Source organism: Pezoporus flaviventris, unplaced genomic scaffold (assembly GCF_033815535.1).
Source record: "Pezoporus flaviventris isolate CSIRO_AGI_PZ_B2104156 unplaced genomic scaffold, CSIRO_AGI_Pfla_v1 ptg000001l, whole genome shotgun sequence".
Taxonomy (NCBI): Eukaryota; Metazoa; Chordata; class Aves; order Psittaciformes; family Psittacidae; genus Pezoporus; species Pezoporus flaviventris.
The window spans coordinates 56,052,901-56,071,557 of NW_026892549.1; the positions used below are offsets into that span (position 1 = coordinate 56,052,901).

General features: G+C 42.5%; 1 protein-coding gene across 3 annotated transcripts in view; it reads left to right on the plus strand.

Moving 5' to 3' along the window:
• The window catches only part of ADARB1 (adenosine deaminase RNA specific B1), a 66,004-nt gene that overhangs the window by 26,731 nt on the left and 20,616 nt on the right, over positions 1 to 18,657 (plus strand). For 2 of the 3 annotated variants that reach the window (XM_061458800.1, XM_061458792.1), the window contains 5 exons: positions 5,924 to 6,855; positions 12,396 to 12,510; positions 14,471 to 14,639; positions 15,164 to 15,312; positions 15,918 to 16,086. In XM_061458800.1, the coding sequence (XP_061314784.1) occupies positions 5,924 to 6,855; positions 12,396 to 12,510; positions 14,471 to 14,639; positions 15,164 to 15,312; positions 15,918 to 16,086 (1,534 nt within the window). Of the gene's footprint in view, positions 1 to 5,923; positions 6,856 to 12,395; positions 12,511 to 14,470; positions 14,640 to 15,163; positions 15,313 to 15,917; positions 16,087 to 17,550; positions 17,678 to 18,657 lie in introns of all 3 variants that reach the window. The other variant, XM_061458810.1, reaches the window with a different exon arrangement.

The following is an 18,657-nucleotide window of genomic DNA, read 5'->3' on the forward strand; positions in this document are numbered from 1 at the left end:
GAAATTACTTCATTACTTTAGCTATTTCTAAAAGTGGTCTCCCTAAGGAGGACTTCATGAAATGCAAGAGATGGAATTCAGTAATTCACATAAGAGGCTTTTTAATATAAAACATCCCCTTATCTCAATAAGGAGTGTATCTGAGCATGAATAAAAGCTCCTTTCTAAGCTGGAGAAAACATCACTTTACAGGGGCATTCTGTAAGCAAAATAATCAATTTTTGTCTGCTTTTGGATTGTTTTTTTTTTGGTGTGCATCCCTATGGGAAAGCATTCACTGAACCTTTTGTCTTACCAGGAGGCTGGGTTCATGGAACTGGGAGCCAGAGGTTTGGGACATGCATTGCTGTCTCCCAACCACTGTTGTCTCCCAGAAATATGTTCCGAGTTGTCATCTGTGCCATGGTTTTGAAAGGGAGCTACAATGGCTACTTGGATGAGCCCAGTCAATAGAAGGTGCAAGAAGATTTTCCTGCATCTCTGTGCCCACACGAACATAATGACTTTGAAATGTTAAATCATCAGATTTGGGGGTGAGAAATCAAAGGTGAAATCACTGAGTTCTTCACCTTGATTTGTGCAGAGATCCTTTAAAAAAATTAATAATTCTGTATTTTTCTGTCTCTGAAGATTAAGAAGTTTGATATCAAAAGTTGGCTATTAATTTGTTATTATTTTATGTAACTCCTCTTTGGGGAGGTACGGGAGAGGAAAGTAGGTATAGGCAGTATTTCTAGCCTGCAGTTGTGTAAATAGAATTGCTCTGCAGAAACCAGAATTAGCTGAAATCTTGGTTCAGCTAAACTGTAAGACAGTGACGACCCCCCTGCAGTCCTGATCCAGCTCTGGGGCAACAGCACAAGAGGGACGTGGAGCTGCTGGAGTGAGTCCAGAGGAGGCCAGGGAGCTCTGCTGCTCCATCCCTGGCAGTGTTCAAGGCCAGGTTGGACGGGGCTTGGAGCAGCCTGCTCTAGTGGAAGGTGTCCCTGCCCATGGCAGGGGTTGGAACTGGATGAGCTTTAAGGCCCCTTCTAAAACCATTTTATGATTCCATGATTCTGTTTTTCCTGGATAAAATGCAGTGTGTCAGACTTCAGTTTTTAAGGTCTTCCTCCTTTATCCTTTGAACATAGAGAAGATGTTAGAAGAGAGTTGGGAAAGATGGTTCTTTAGAATGCTTTGATTAGATTTTTCTGTTGCTTTGCATGGAGTTCATGTCACTCTGAACACCCCAGGAGCTTGTGCCAGAAGCCGTCTGTCTATGATTTCAGTGTCAAATCACTAGAAATAACTGTTTTGTCAGGTGTAAATTCATGCTGTGGTGGCCTATCCTTATTGATTATTACAGGCAAGGGAGCAGTGGGGCACTTTGGAGGACATTTGGGCCACTAGCATGTGGCTGTCCTGACCTTTCACTGTGATCATTTTCCATCTTTTTCTAAAAGGATGCTTAGAAGAGATCACATGGGGTATTTTTCTGCCTGTTGTTTATGCAAAAATGACTCTATTTGGAATTTCCCCAGGCAGTAAATGAGAGCAGCAGTGTAAGGGGTAGGTAGAAACATCTTTCAGTTCAGCTAAGAGTAATCTCCATTTAATTAAGTGTGCTCCAGATCAGACAAAGCAGGGAGAGTCTTGTCTCTCAGCAAGCAGGTAAGTTCCCCCATGGATAAACCATCTTAATTAGACAGTATTTAATTACAGGGAGTAAACCCAGAAATAACCCAATGCACTCAGATGGAAGATTTCATTCTTTAGCGGCATGAAAACTTCCTGTGCCTCTTTCCTTCTTGAAAGGCTCACGGGTTTGTCAGCCTCTCAAACAAGATTGCAGGGTCAGGACTTCCACTGACGTTGTTGTCCTGTGATTCTGTCAGCTATGATTTTTACTAAGGCTTCTTCCCCAGACATCAGTCAGACTGTTTTGAGTGACTGGAATATAAGCCAGTCTTATGAAAAATGCCTTATTCTTCAATCATGGGTAGTAGTAATGTTTAAGAAAACAAGATCCCATTATCAAGTGCTAATATCTGTATTTGAAGTATTGAATACACAGCAGCCACGGTGGACCTCAGAGGGCTCTCTAAAGCATTCACTCCTTGAAAACTTCCTTAAAGACTGGAAAACACATAGACTTGACAGTATATTTCAAATCTAGGATTAGGCTGGTTTTAAACCTGGTTTAGGGTAGGCGAGGAGATCCACCAAGACCGTGTAAACTTTCTGAGGCCAGATGTATGATGTTAACATATGGTCACTTGTCAACCCCAATAAAAGTTCGAGATGATAAAAGAAAAAAGGTAATGAAGAGCAGACATATTCCCATATTCAGATGGGAATTTCTTTTCTCCTTCCAGTGTTCTCCTCTGCTTTATCCTTTCCAAGAGTGTTTTAACATTCAAATTTCTCATTTTCCTGCCTTAGTTTAGTTGTGATGCTGCCAGCACAAAGCTTAACACTGGTCTCTGAATCAGACCAAGAGACTTCAAAATGGTCTAAGCTGTTTTTTGGAACGTGTACGGAGTGGTGGTCTGCATCTGCCATGACCTCTGATTTACAGCAACCTGATTTTGCTCCTTTTGAGTACTGATGCTCTCAGCTTGAGCTATGATGGGATCCTGAATCAGCCAGAGCTTTCAGGGAATGGAGATGCCTTCCTTCATGCTCCTTGCAATGAGTAAGAGACTCCCCAAAGTCTTATGGTCTCTAAACCAGCATATTACCACAATGAAGAAGAATGCAGAATAGAGCATGAAGAGTAAAGGTACAGAACATCCAGCAATGGGTCTGCTGAGAAGAGGATGACCTCTGGACAAGGCCTCCAGTGTAGAGGAGGGATGACAAGGTTGGAGACCGCTGTAAAATCATGTGCAGGATGGGTTATTTGATATTAGAATCATCAAACTGACAAAACAGCAAAGAAAATCCAATAAATGTGTTAAGTGAGACTAGAAGGTGGGGATTCAAAGCCAGCAATGGGAGATATTTTCATGCAATGTGTAATGCATTGCCTGGGATACTGTGGATACCAAGGGTTTTATGGGGTCTTGAGAGGTAGATAGACAAATCTCTGGGGGACAAAACCCCATTTGTGGCTCCCTGCCTTGCTCTCTGAGACAACCCAGAGCTGTGGCTTGTCCTGGGGAAGGGCTGCTGTGACCTTGCTCTGCTTTGATACCCTCTCTTAGGGTCTGCTGGTGGTCCTGTCACAGGCAAGAATGAGCTAGTAGGGCTGTTCTTAGCTTCTCTAACAGGGTGAGATGCCTGGGGCAAAGGGAGAGCTGTTTCTGGACAGCAGGGAGAGGCTGGGCTGCAGGAGTTACTCCATTTCTGAATATGGACAAGATTAAAGGAGACGACTCCTCTAACATTGTGGTGATAGCTAATCTTCTTTTTTGACTAACCTGTCGGATCTTCTCCAGCCCTAAGGACCTCACCGCTGCTGGGCAGAACAGGCTAAAGGAAAGGTCCAAAAGCACATCTTCACTCTCAGCCTGCAAAGGAGTTTCTCTTTTTTGCAGTCCAGTGGCTCTGTGGGTTGAAACAAACCCAGGTGCTTTTCCTTCCCATCACATTCAAGGCTTGGATGTGGATCACCTGCATAGTATAGAAACTTGCTCACTTTCACGGTCTCTGCTTTGACTTGGGCTGCTAGCTCCCTGCTTGCTTTCTCTCCTAGTTTCTCCCACCCTGCAGGTTCTCAAAGCTGACAAGCCTAGTAGCTCTCAGGCAAGTAGTTTTCTTCCCTTCCTTCATATTGAGACAAGGTAAGCATGCAAGTTTCTTTCTTGCTTCCTTCAAGTCCCCTCTCCCTGTCAGGGCATCACTTCCCCTACCTGTGTTAGGAGATGGATTAAGGAGTTCCTCCAGCTGCTGTACTTCCATGAAAAAGTTCGGGGGAGTTGTTACGGGGTTTTTGTAACATTCAGCTGGAGATGTTCAACTCATATTTTCCTCTTACGGTTTCCACAGGCACTTGTAGGAGTTTTCATATAAAAAGAAAGATAAAACCAGATTTAGTTTTAACTAAATTACTACTGTTTAGTCTAAAAGTCGTATTGGTTGATGGCACTAGTTCCCACGAGTAAGAGCAATGTTCCACAAATGGTAGTTTAGATAAGATATAATTTTTGGAGATGACAGCTTCAGATAAGAAACTCACTGCAAGGAAAATTTAAAATGTCACTCTATTTTTCTTAGATTCCTTCACCATATATATATGTGTATATATAAAGAATATATATACTTGAACACTGTGTATTGACAGTTGTGGCCCTCTAGTACACATTCTGCAGGCAATATAATTTGTGGATGAATGTTACAAGAGATACTCATTAAATTCAGCAGCTTTCTAGCAATGAAATGCTTCAGAACATTGAGTGTTTTACTCTTGACTGACTTAAATTGACTAGAATTCACCGTTCAGTACTGTACCATTTGTTGTGCTGTTGTGATTTAACAAAATACGTTCCTGCTCTGGCTTTTTCTTTTGATCTCTTTCTTCTTCTTCTCCTTCTTTTCTCTTTGAGCACCGAAAGGAGTAACCTATCGAGCTTTTGCTGGAGGATGTTATAAATGAAAATTTAGTAACCATTCCATCAGCTTTGTAATCTGGGCGAAGTGATGTGTGCATGGTAGGGGCTTCATAGGGACGGCTTCAAGTGCGGCTGCAATTTGTTGCTGTGATTGAGAGCCTCCACTTGAGTTTGCTCTCGCCTCAATTCATACTTAGCATCTAGTTACAGTGTAGAGGTAATATAAAGAGTTTGAAGTTTTGGAACAGAACAGTTAGAAATATTTGACCTACTAAATTTGCCTTTCCATTCACAAATGCCAACATAAGCACAAATCATCTCCTTATTTTCTTTAACAGGGTGAAAATGAGGTCCTTGCAGTTCTAGCAGCTAGAATTTTTTAAACATATGTCTGACGAACAACACCACCAGTGTTCTGCTTTAGAAAATAATTCATTAAGTTAATATTACAATCCCACCCTACATTAAAATATCGCTGGGATTGCTCAGCTTTTGTCACACGTGTTGTATTCTGTGTGGTCTTAAGAGAGGTTCCTTATCATGGTGTTTGTAACTGTGACAGCAGCCTTTGTCCTTTGCAAGGAAGTACAAAATAGCTTGTAAATGACAAATACAAGGCTTCTTAATAAAAGGCTGTATGGAAATACATGAAGTAATATATATATATATGAAGTAATATATAAAGTAGCCTTGTGGTGATGCTGGCACAGTGGGCAGCTGACATTCCTGAGCAAAGGGGGTGAGGTGAAATGAACATTTAGGAAAGATGTAAAACCAATTAAATTCAGAAAATACAGAGTAGTTAAGGAGAACCAAAAGCATTCAAACACTTTCCAGCCATGGTGCCTACCAAAGAGCTGCCTGATTCTTCATGGCTGAGGTTTTATTTATGTCATTTTTCAATTTGAGCAACTAAAATCACTAAGAAAAATGTGCCATGAATAAAATCAGGATAAAGTAAAACCAAATATCCATCTCGTGGTCTTAAGCATTCAGCTTTTAGTTTACTAGTGGTTCTTTGTTTTATAGGTGAATGCTACTATAATTTATATTTCTGGTTTAAAGCACTTTTCAGGCCAAACACAACTTGTCAGTGAAAGTTTTGTTCCAGCATGATTTAAATGCAGAACACCAGCAAAACAGCTGCAGTGCTTTTTGCTATCTGATCATATCAAATGCGTAGTTTGAGAATCAATCTTGAGTGTGTTATTTCTTGAGTTACCAATGTTTTCTTGCATTGTTATCGTGTCTGATTGTGTTGCGAAGCTTTAACCTGTGAGCACACATCACTTAACCAGTTACAAAGAGAGATAAAGGAATCTATAAATTTTGCATTTACAAGATCCTGCACCGAAGGCATTGTAAGTTACTCTTTCTGGGCACCACAGGTTCGAGCAGCACCGACGTTAAAGAAAACCGCAACGTGGACAACGTTCCCCCCAAGGAGGGCAGTGGTCAAGGTGCCGGGGAGGGGACACAGCTCTCCAACGGTGGTGGCAGCAGCAGCAGAAAACGTCCTTTGGAGGAGGGCAGCAATGGCCACTCCAAATTTCGCCTGAAGAAGAGGAAGAAAACACCAGGCCCCATTCTACCAAAGAACGCCCTGATGCAGCTTAATGAGATTAAACCTGGTTTACAGTACAAACTCCTTTCCCAGACGGGCCCAGTTCATGCCCCCATGTTTGTGATGGCGGTTGAAGTCAATGGGCAGGTATTTGAGGGGTCTGGTCCAACAAAGAAGAAAGCCAAGCTTCATGCTGCCGAAAAGGCTCTCCGGTCTTTTGTCCAGTTCCCAAACGCTTCGGAAGCCCACCTGGCAATGGGGAGGACTCTGTCAGTCAACACGGATTTCACCTCCGACCAAGCGGACTTCCCCGACACCCTTTTCAATGGGTTTGAAACGCCAGTCCCTTCCGATGCTTCCTTTTACCTGGGGTCCAACGGGGATGGGTCCTTTAGCTCTAGCGGGGACTATGGTTTGCCATCGTCTGCCGTAGCCAGCAGCCTTTCCCAGTCGCCTCTCCCTGCACCATCACCTTACCCCTCGGCCAGTGGGAAGAACCCTGTCATGATCCTGAATGAGCTGCGGCCAGGGCTGAAGTATGAGTTCCTCTCGGAGAGCGGGGAGAGCCATGCCAAAAACTTTGTGATGGCCGTGGCGGTGGATGGGCAGACTTTTGAAGGCTCAGGAAGGAATAAAAAGCTGGCAAAAGCTCGTGCCGCTCAGTCGGCCCTCGCATCCTTGTTTAACATGCAGCTGGACCAGACCCCATCTCGACAGCCCATTCCTAGCGAAGGGCTCCAGTTACACTTGCCACAGGTGAGAAGCCCTTTGTGTTTTGTTGATGTCTTTGGGTAATGGCCAAGAGTAGCTAAGTCATGAGTATTGAGTCAGCTTGAACAGCATTTCTGCTGTTTATTCTGCTTCTGTAGATGTGTGGGCATGTGTCTGCATATATATATATATATATACACATCTATATACATATATATACCCACACATCCATATATATGTTATACATATATAGATGTATGTGTATATATACCTCCCATATGAAGACAGGCTGAGAAAATTGGGGCTGTTCAGCCTGGAGAAGAGAAGCTGCATGGAGACCTCAAAGCAGCTTCCAGTGTCTGAAGGGGGCTACAAGGATGCTGGAGAGGGACTCTTCATCAGGGACTGTAGTGATAGGACAAGGGGTAATGGGTTCAAACTGAAACAGGGGAAGTTCAGGTTGGAGATAAGGCAGAAGCTCTTCCCTGTGAGGGTGGTGAGGCAGTGGCACAGGGTGACCAAAGAAGCAGTAAATGCTCCATCCCTGGCAGTGTTCAAGGCCAGGTTGGACGGCGCTTGAAGCAACCTCACTTAGTGGAAGGTGTCCCTGCCCATGGCAGAGGGGTGGAACTGAAGGAGCTTCAAGGTCCTTTCCAACACAAACTATTCTATAATTCTATGTATGTATGTATTAGGTGATTTATCTGCTTATGACTTCTGACAGTTGAATGAGCTCTTTCTGTTCTGTGGGGACAAAGAGGAGACTTGCTAATGCTTTCAGCCTTGATCATGTCACATAAGAGAGCACCAAGCCCAATGCAGTGCCAGCTTGGATTATAGTTTATGCTGAGGAAAACTTGAATCACATCTTGCTCATCATGGGCAGCAAGGCTTTGAAGGAGTTCAAGTCAGAAATGCTGCTTTGGGTAAAACTATCATTTGATGCAATAGTTTTTAGCAGAGAAGAAAATCATTCTCTTCTGCAGACTGAAGCTGTTGGCATGAACAGAGGTGAATAATGGAAGTCAAGGACAGACTGAGGCAGTTGGCACATGTTTCAAGGGTCTAAATAAATGACACATTTGCAGTGCATGTATCCAAGACTCATGGTTAGGTAGTTATCATCTAAGGGATTGCACTCTAACCTAGTTAGTTAATAAGTATATCCAAGTTACCTAGACAAGTAAATATTGATGAGAAATAGCTTAAAACAAATAGTTGCTGAGCTAGGGAAGGTACCAAACATCCCAGACATTTAAAGTGACTTGAATGGAGCAAATTTCATTTTTTTTTTAGTGAACAAAAGTTCTCCCTTATTTGCTTGCTTGTGTTTCTCCCTATCAAACTATAGTAATGTTTGTTCAGCTGCCCTCTTTCTACTTGTCTCTTGGGTCTTTTTGATGATATTATATGCCTGTCTAAATTCAAATACTCGCCTTTGACTTTTGTAACATTCTGTGTATTTATTATGAGAATGTCAAGGCTTTGACCTTTCCTATCTCAAAAAGCATTGGTTTAGATTTCATGAAAATGGTGAGATAGTGATCTGACTTGATAATGTGGGGTTGAAGAGTGTAAGTAGATGTTGTGACTATTTAAAGTATGTTCTTTTCTCAAAATGCATGGACCACATGCATAATTTAGGAATTCCTAAGCATCCATGGATGCTTTCTTTTTTAATAGTGCAAAATTAATGCATTATTGATGGATGTTTCCTTCATTTTCAAATCTAGGAGCATGCTATTTCAGGTAGTCACGATTTCCTCAGTAGATCCAGTCATTTCAGCCTGCATTCTCTGCTGTGCCTTGAAAGGCAGATTTGGCCCCAGACCCCTAAAAAATTCACTGCCAGTAATTTATGTGTTATTGGTTCTTGAATCAGTAAAACAGTGAAAATTGGAACCAGAATAGAGAAGTGGGAAAGAGGAGAAAGTGAGACCTGAAAGAGGAGTCATTCTAAGAGGGTAAAGTTGTTTCTCTGCCTGATGTAGAATGGCTTAAACTGCCTCTTTTCTCTCAGGGATTTCCATGAACTGCTGTCAGTGCTGGGTTTTTGAGCTCCTTGCGATTGCCAGGTTTTGACTGAGTCCCAGGTAGAGCTTGTGGGATGCTCAGAGCATTTGAGCCTCGAGTACAGTTCTAAATAACAAAAAAGCAACACATGCAAGCACAAATCTCATTTTTTTTTCCAGCTCTCCTACATTGATTTTGATATCCAGATTGTGTACAACGAGGCATGCTCAGGGATACTTGTTTTTCACCTCTTGTAGGTGTGCACTGACAAAGGCTGCTCCAGGGTGGAGGAGAACCCAGTGGGCTTTAGGAGTAATGCCAGCAATACACTGGGTGGGAAGGCTGCTGGTACTGCCTTGTACAGACCTGATTCCCAGTCAGTTATTTATTGAGAGGCTTTTGAGGAGCTTGTCATCAGGATGTCTTCATCCTTCCCGCACTTCACTGTGTTGGATCACACTGCTTTTAAGTATAATTAGCTGTCAAGCTACTGGAATGATATGAGGTCTGGTGCATATTAGTGATTTTGGTCTGGTATGTATTAATCGCAGAATTACAGACTAGTTTGGGTTGGAAAGGACCTTAAGATCATGCAGTTCCTACCCCCTGCCATGGGCAAGGACACCTTCCACTAGACCATGTTACCCAAGGCCTTGTCCAACCTAGCCATAATTAATGATAGTTAATGATTAATAAGGATTATGTTATGGGTTATTTTAATGATTAATAAGGGTTTTAAATGTGTGATGTTTTCAGATTTATATTTATTTATACGTATATATTTATATATATATTTAAATCCAAATAATAAATGTTTAGTGGAAATAATAAAAGTGGAAGGTGTCCCTGCCTGTGGAGGCGGGTTGGAGCTAGATGAGCTTTAAGGTCCTTTCCAACGCAAACCAGCCTGATTGTACAATACAGTGTGGTTGTGCCGATGGAGATGTTGGAATTGACTGCCTGGGTTGCAGGTTCAAAACTGGCCTGTAGCTGGTGTGTTACTTTGTGGTGCCTCATGAGAGAAATCAGTAGAGCAGAGTTGAGAGGATAGATGGTCCCTACTCCAGTCGTGATGGTGAGTATCTGCTGAAATGTACATCGGTGATCCCACACCTCCCGACAGCTGCAGGCACTCTGGAGAGAATGGAATGCAAGCTCTCAAATGGAGCAGAAGGGCAGCTGACATGAGGAATCAGTTTATAAAATGGGCATAGGTGTAACTTTATGGTCTGCAGTGTTGATTATTGAGGTGCTGATCCCATGGTTTAATACTTTTAAAACCAGCCTCTGCAAAGCAAGCTGCCTTTGGTTCCACCACATAGATAATCACCAGCATTCATCCAGGGTGGTCCCTGTGGCCTGCTGAGGTCTTCCTTCAGCTCCAGACAGACCTGGACTTCATGAGCTTCAGAATCTTTTAAAGCATGGGTGGTCATGGGGGTTCTACAACACCGTTGCTGCAAGATATGTATTAACCAAAGTCAGTCTGTGGATTCACTGTGACTTCATCAGAGAAAGGAAAAGTGCACCCAAAGTAGCTTTGAGCACACGTGCCTTAATGAGCAGAGTGTCAGCTATTTTAGGTCTTTCCTTTTTGGCATTGCCCAACTTTGAATAATGATGTAATGCAGGAGTGGGGGTAGAGAAGCTGCGTGTTAGATGTTAGGGCACTCACTGGGAAGGTGAGACACGAGCTCCATTGCTGTTCCAGTTAATGTTTATTTATGTGAAAGGGAGTCAAGTCAGAATGAGAAGTTAAAGTTCCCTACCCAAGCCAGTAAGTGCTCTGGGCTTGATGTGAAGACAGCTTCAAGTCCTTGATTTTGAGATGGGGACAGCAAGGACATCATTTTATGCCAGAAAGTCTCATTGCTCATGCTGCAGTGGTGTGTTCGTCCTGCCTTATTCCCATCTCTTCCATGCTCTTAAGGACTCTTAAGTATGTTAATGTAACAGGGAGAAAAGGGTAATGCTTCTAATTTAGCATGTGAGCATTCTTATAAAGGACTAAAACCTTAGTAAGTAAATCTGTAGACATTTAATAGTGTTTATTCCTCACCACCCCTCTGTTGTCATGCAACTTGAGTTGCAAAGAGAAAAAGAGAAATCTTCACTATGTCTGCCTATTTTCTGGCAGTGATTTTCTTCCTGCTGCACCTACAGTTCCTTCTGTATTGTTTGAATCTCTAGTGGTCATTGTGTCTCGCTTGAGTTGTGCTTAGTCCTTTCTTATCAGCCTCCCCAGTGTCTGGCTTTGTGTTCATTCAAGCGGTTCTTGGTTTCCTTGCCAGCAGCTTAGTTCCACGCTGCTTGAGCTGCAGCCCCATCCCGTCCTTCTGTTCCAGCTTACATCTTCCCAGAGGGACTCACTGTGTTCTCACTTGTATACCAACACCACAGTTTCCTGTGTGAAAAAAATGATCATTTTGGGAAATGCTAATGTGTCCACCTTGTATGCGCTTTCAGTTCTCACCTCTTGATGCGAACCTATTGAAGGCAGCCCTGGTTCCCCCAGGGAATGGGCGATTGCATGGTGTAGGTCAGCCTCCATTTGGCTGGGTAGGTTGAGGATCTGTGTAGTGATTTACTCATGTTTGGTGACCTGGAAGGATCACAGAATCACAAAGTGATTCCATCTAGCATGTAACTTGCCTTCCTCAGCAGCTCCCTTGGGAACAACCAGCTGTGCTAGCATAGATTGCCGTGGGTTTCAGTTTCTTTTCACGTGAAAACTCAAGGATTTGAGTTTTGACTCATCTTCTCTAGCTGTTGTAGTTCCAGCTTCCTTAAAAACAATGGGTGAGATGAGCTGCAGTGTTGAACTGAACCGTTGTTCAATGAGAGCAGGACAGGTGTTTTCACGCGCTCCTTACTGTTAGGAGTTGGCCCTCATACAGCCTGATCCACATTGCTTGCAAGGTACAACAAGGCTGTGGCTGTTGTAGTTCAAGTTTTCCTGAAGGTGAAAGAGATAAATCCTTCCTCATGCTGAGGTAGCTTATATGGGGTTATATGATGACATTTTCTATTCCTAGATTTATGTATATCTTGTAAAAATGAGAAAGAGAAAATGTTGAACCAGTGTGGAAAACGGACTTGTTCCTATTTTTATAATGGGTAATGGATTTGATCGTTATCAAAGGTTTACAATGTTGGGTTACGGAGCCTGGGTTTTGCACTTCAAATTTCTTGTCAGGTTGAATGTTGAGGAAACTGAAATGATGCATTTTGAGGTTTGAGCATGAAAGTAGAGACTTATCTGTCTGTCCAGTTGTTCTCCTCAGCCTCAAATGTTCATGACAATATGAGCATTAGGTGCTTTGATGCTTGGCTTAGGGCTGTCTGATCCTATTTTAATCGATGTGGAAGAGCTACGAGTGCTCAGGATGCCTGAAAATCACATCCTTGACGTCCTGCTGATGCCTCCATGATGTTTTCAAAGAGAACAATAAAAACTCCTTTGATTTCTTGTGTCAGATCAATGAAAAGTGCAAATCTGTGGCCTAACGCTGCTGTGATGTTTATGGTATTTGTTTAATTGTCTAATGTGCATTATCTGTGTGATCCCACAGGTTTTAGCTGACGCTGTTGCACGCTTGGTTGTAGATAAATTCAGTGATTTGACGGAAAATTTCACGTCTCCACATGCACGTAGAAAAGTCCTTGCTGGAATTGTCATGACAACAGGTAAAGAAAAGGTCCTATTTTACCTGCTTAAATAAGAGAGCTCTGTTTGCATTCTAGGAAACTCCCTTTTTGCCAATCAACCAGTATTGAAATACATTTTCCCAGTTTAATCTTCAAGGTGCCCTAAATAGAGCAATTAAATCTTAGCTGAAGTTAATTACAGGAAAATTAGAGCTGCAAATACTATCTTATGCCTTATTCAGACATGTAAGAAAACTTACGGTCTATGAAATACATGTATCATTTAAGACCTGACAGTAAATCTAAGATGAATTGTACCGTAGTGGTCACACAGACGGTATTCTTGGGTTTTGACATCTCAAGTAAGAAATGATGCTTGCTTCCCAAGGTTTTGCACTTTGTTAGAGTTATTCTTGCTGTGTTTTATTCTTAGTGCTTTCTGTCTCAGTCATTTTAGTCAAAACATCTGAAAAAGCAGCTTACATTTTGGCAGCTGACACCATTATGCATGTACAAGCAGTAGGAATGTTGTAGTTCTCACTGCAGGCATGAGATCTGCTAGTGAAGTTCTGCCTGAAGCTGATCTGCAACCACCTGGTTGCTGAATTTTCCTCACACTAAGATTGCTTTTGTTCTTCAGTCCATCTGAACCCTTTATGGGACATTCATTTTGGGCCCGTCGTGAAACATCATTGAATCCCAGCCTGGTTTGGGTTGGAAAAAACCTTAAAGCTCATCCAGTTCCAACCCCTTGCCATGGGCAGGGACACCTTCCACTAGAGCAGGTTGCTCCAACCCCCTGTGTCCAACCTGGCCTTGAACGCTGCCAGGGATGGGGCAGCCACAGCTTCTCTGGGCACCCTGTGCCAGCGCCTCAGCATCCTCACAGGAAGAGCTTCTGCCTAAGAGCTCATCTCAATCTCCCCTGTTCTGTCAGGTTAAAGCCATTCCCCTTGTCCTGTCCCTACAGGCCCTTGTCCAAAGCCTCTCTCCAGGTTTCCTGTATTCCCTTTAGGCATTGGGAGCTGCTTTAAGGTCTCCCTGGAGCTCCTAAGGTCTCAGCCTGTTCCTATTAGTTGTGTGAGTCAGATGGATAGTGATAACTATACAGCCTTCCCGTGGTGATTTGAGCAATGCCAGCCCTTTCCTCCTGCAGGGGTGTTTGTAGGGGCCTCCTCCAGAGCAGAGGAATCTGGGGGTGCTGTGTTAGGGTAGATAACTCTATCGTAAGACATCCATGGTGAGCTGATCCTGGCCAGCAGTCAAACCACCAGTCTCTTGCTTGCTGCTCTCTCCTGGGGCATGGAGAGAAAACATAAGGAGGGCAAGAAGACTCATGGGTAGACAAACACTGTAACCTTCAACATAGAATCATAGAATCAACCAGGTTGGAGAAGACCTTTAAGCTCATCCAGTCCAACCATTCTCCATCACTGCCGAGGCCACCACTAACTCATGGCACTGAGAGCCTCGTGTACATGGTGTGTGAACACTTGCAGGGATGGTGACTCCAGCACTGCCCTGGGACATCCGCTCTTCTTTTCTCTGGGCTCCTGTTGCATGGAATGTATTGGACTCCTATAGTATGGAATGTTTTAATACCAAGAACTACACTTCTAGAAGCATTACACTGCTGCTAAGCTTTACAGTGTTTTAATCATTTAAACATCTTCATTTCCTATTTTTACCTTTCCTGTTGTTGGTTTAATACCCTTCCATAACATATTTCTGTTTTAATAAATCGGTGACTTTCAGATATCTAAAGTCACTGTGAATATCTGCAGAGGTGGCAAGGAGGCTGGGGCTCAGGATTAAAGCTGGAAGCTAGCTGGGGCTCAGGATTAAAGCACCATCTTCGTAGCCCAGGCTTTAATAACTCTTCCTGAACTTTTTTCCATCACATTTTCTAGTTCTAACTAGTTTAGGTTCTGCACTAAGATGATTTGTTGGATTAGTTGTGATTTTAGTTGCATCTTCTTCCTGAAACTTTATTTTGCAGGTACAGATGTGAAAGATGCCCTGGTAATAAGTGTTTCTACAGGAACAAAATGCATCAATGGTGAATACATGAGTGATCGTGGTCTTGCATTAAATGACTGCCATGCAGAGATTATATCTCGCCGGTGCCTGCTTAAATTTCTCTATACACAACTTGAGCTTTATCTAAGGTGAGCTGGAGGGAAAAGGAAGCTGAGCTGATCACATGGAACTGGAAAGGTGTCTGTGGGAAACATCTATGAACATTTCAATGTGAACCATTTGTTCTATTGCATTAGGATGCTTCATTTAGAACTCAGGCTCTTTGCCCTAAGGTTTGACTTAAACAAAACACGTATTCAGTTAGCTGTCAATCATGAGATGGGAGGACCGAAAACATCATTGGGAATCAGTTTGGAAGCTCAAAATATACAGATCAAAACAACCTCAAGTGAGCTAATGGGTGGTAATGTTTTATTTGCTGTTAAGTGCCTGAAAGCTTGTGCCTTGTGCATTGACATCTAGGGGTGTCAAGGGCTCTGTATTTCCTGTCACAGTGGTCTTTTTTCACTTTGTTAATTGTAGTAACTGTTAGCTTTATACTACAGAATTTCCAGACACCCTGTGGTTGTTTTAATGCCTGTTAAGACTGCCCAGCTTATGGTTCTTTACATGTTCATGTCAGTTCTGACTCTGGCTTTGTTCTCCCTTTCAGCAATAAAGAAGATCAACAAAAATCCATTTTTATCAAGTCGGAGCGAGGTGGATTTAAGCTGAAGGAGAATGTGCAGTTCCATCTCTATATCAGCACATCTCCTTGTGGCGACGCGAGGATTTTCTCCCCACATGAAGCAGCACAAGAGGGTATGACAGCAGTCCTGCTCCAGCAAGGAGGGTTAAAGTATTCTTTGAGCATGTCCAAGTGGTACAGTTAAAATTTAGGTGTCTTCTTTCCTTTTAGCATAGATGTGTGTTTAGACAAAGATCTCTTCCAAACAAAATCTGAGCTGTTCTTCCTGTGTGATAGAAGTGCAGTGTAGACTGATCCACCATGTGGTCTTGAAGAGGCTGAAAGCCAGCCGTGATATGCCAGTGAGTCAGCAAGTATTTGTACAGAACTAACCAAACCTTTTCACTGTTTCCAGCTTTTAACAGTGGTTTTCTGCCTGCCCCTTTCTTGAGCTGTCTGTTAACTTTGTTCTAACGCTATAATACGCAGAACAGAACTGAAGAGCTCCCTGCTTGTATTGCTCCTTTGTGGAAAGCTTGGGTTCATTGTAAGTGTGTTTTAGAAGACTGTATTTGTGAGAGGTGTCTGATGCTGTAGCTCATTTTCAAGGAGAAATAGAAATTCTTATGCAAGCCAGCAGGCAAATTCCTTTAATTGACTCCTGTTATTGTAATGCTGTCTGTAAAACACTCTGAGAATGTTCCTCACCTGATTGTAAGTGATTTTTTTTATCATTTAGATCAAGGGGACAGGCACCCAAACCGCAAAGCAAGAGGACAGCTACGGACAAAGATAGAATCTGGGGAAGGGACCATCCCTGTGCGCTCCACTACCACCATCCAGACATGGGATGGTGTACTGCAAGGAGAAAGACTACTTACCATGTCCTGCAGTGACAAGATAGCGAGGTGAGACATGGAACAATTGCTTTCTTTGTTATTGCTTTTTATTGCTGAACAAGGAGGGTTGCATGGTATCTGTAGTGAATGGGCAGGTTCTTGATTTGCTCATTTCACTGCTTAGATGTAGCATGGGGGTGGCTTTAGCTCCAGTGTTAAAACTCTGGTTCTTCACCTGCACTTGGTATCAGACCTTTTGCTGGGTTCAGAGGCAAGGTGAAATCATGATGTACCATTTCCAGCCACTTCAAGTCATGACAGCTTTGGTTTGTGTTTATATCACTAGGAAATAGCAGAGGAATGCTTTTTCATCCCCCTTCTCCTGAGACTAGTAAAGCATTAGTAAAACAATGCAATAAATGTATTAGTTATATTTGGATGACTTCCTCTGATGATATACATCTTTTGCCTCATCCCTGGCAGTGTTCAGGGCCAGGCTGGATGGGGCTTGGAGCAACCTGCTCTAGTGGAAGGTGTCCCTGCCCATGGCAGGGGATTGGAACTAAATGAGCTTTAAGGTCTGTTCCAACACAAGCAATTCCATGATTCTGTGATATCAAAAGATACATACTTTTTGCATGGATAGATTTAGATTTGGATCATTTTATAGGGAGAAAAATTGTTCCAGTTTAAAAAAAATAATGATGGGCACATAGAAAATAAAACTTTAAAATTATTTTAATTTAAATACTTTCATTATCATTAGATATTTAGTTTCCAACACTAGTGCTTTTATTTCTATTTTATCCTATTCCTTCTTCTTTGTCCTTTTTGACAAAGATTGTAAGATTTATTCTTTTTTGCTCAAAACCATAAATGGACAAGTGTTACACCACCCAAAATAAGTTTAACATTAGTGTCCTTTAACAAGTATCAGAACATGGGAGAGTTGCGGCATCTTGAAATGAATCCGTGTGTTTGCAGCCTCTCTGTTTTTGCAAACCAGATGAGAAATGAGTATTTCAGTGGATGGTATTTTAGTTATATTTTAATGAAAATAGCTCTCCTGTTTCGGCAAGTCACAGTTGGCCTGCTTCAAAGTGTATTGAGTATATTAAATTGCAACTGTTCTTGTGAACAGTGTATGCCGCATCAAAAATGCAGCAGGAGGGTTATGGAGTCACTTGGTTCCTTAAGTCTTGTCTCAAGTTACCAGCATCTCTACTGAAGGAAGATGTTTTACTTTAGTTTAAAACTAAACATAACTGGATAGGGCCTTTCAGAAGCTAGGACAGGTAATGCTACAGAAATGCCATTTCAGTTTCTTTTAGGATATTTTCCATCAAATCCACCAAATAAATTCCCCAGCTTCATGCCAAGGGCTTCTCCCAAGCACCCTGCATGGTAATTGTGCCCCATTCAGTTGATTTCTTTTATCACATCATCCTTGCTGTTAGTGCAAATGACAAAGAAATGAAGCCAGTTGTTGAGCAAGAACCCATTTGACTATTTTGTTGATTTTGTGTGATGCAGAACAGACTCATCTCTCGCTTGCCTAGCTAGCTGTCACCTCTCCTTTGGGCTAATGGGAGTAATTTTGTTTGTGCCAGTGAAGGAAGCAGATAGAACCCCTTGACACAGAACACAGACTGTATCACGGGTAAGGAGGCCCAAATTTTCCTACTCTTTTTTTCCTTTCCTTATTTTTTTACATTTCCCTGACACTTCTGACTGTGTTTTGTCAATTTTACCTTTTAAAGAATGCATTGCTCTGGAGTGTCCGGCACTCAGCCCTCCAGTATGCCTGAGCCCTGTGAATTTCCACTGTGCTTTCTCAAAGCTTCACAGTTCCAGCCTGGAAGAGGTGTGGATAAATTCAGGGTGCAGGATTGCACAAGCAAGAAAACTCTTGTATCTGAACAGCCTCATCCCTGTGGATTATATGTATAATCCAAGCTGTTATTTCCAGCCTCTGAGTGCTTTGATGCAATGGGCTGCTGAGCACCCTCCTGAGCCTGGTAGGAACATCCAAGAAAAACGTGAAAAGGCCATGAGTGTATTTCCATGTGGGTCAGAAGCACTAGAACAGGATTATCCTGGTGTGTTAGTGCCTTGTGGCTCTGCAGTGTGGTGTTAGGGTGCTTTCTGTGACCAGAGTAACTGTTTTGAGAGATTAATATACATGCATTTGTTTTCAATGATTCCTAAACTCATTCTATGGTACTTTATAATGTCTGGTTTTGTCATCCTCCTTTTGATGTGTTTTTCCACCCCCCTTCATTTTAAGCTACTTGGCTTCAAATAATTACTTAAATTCTCATAAATGGAAGTTTGTAACTCAATCTTTCTCTTTGAAGTTGCACCAAAATACGTCTTAAAATCCTGTGCATGCTCACTAAAGGCTGCATGTTCAGCAGCTGTGTCCATGCCCATTCATCTATCTTCGAGTTTGAGAGTTATTTCCAAGTGGCAAGCTCCATGACAGAGCCAGTGGAATTTCTGGACAGCAATAGATGGAGCAGTTCTCATTAGTTCTTACGCCAAGTGACAATGGCCCATGTGAACATATTCACTTGGATATTCTTCCCTCTGAGGGTGGTGAGATGCTGGCATAAAGAAGCTGTGGCAGTGTTCAGGGCC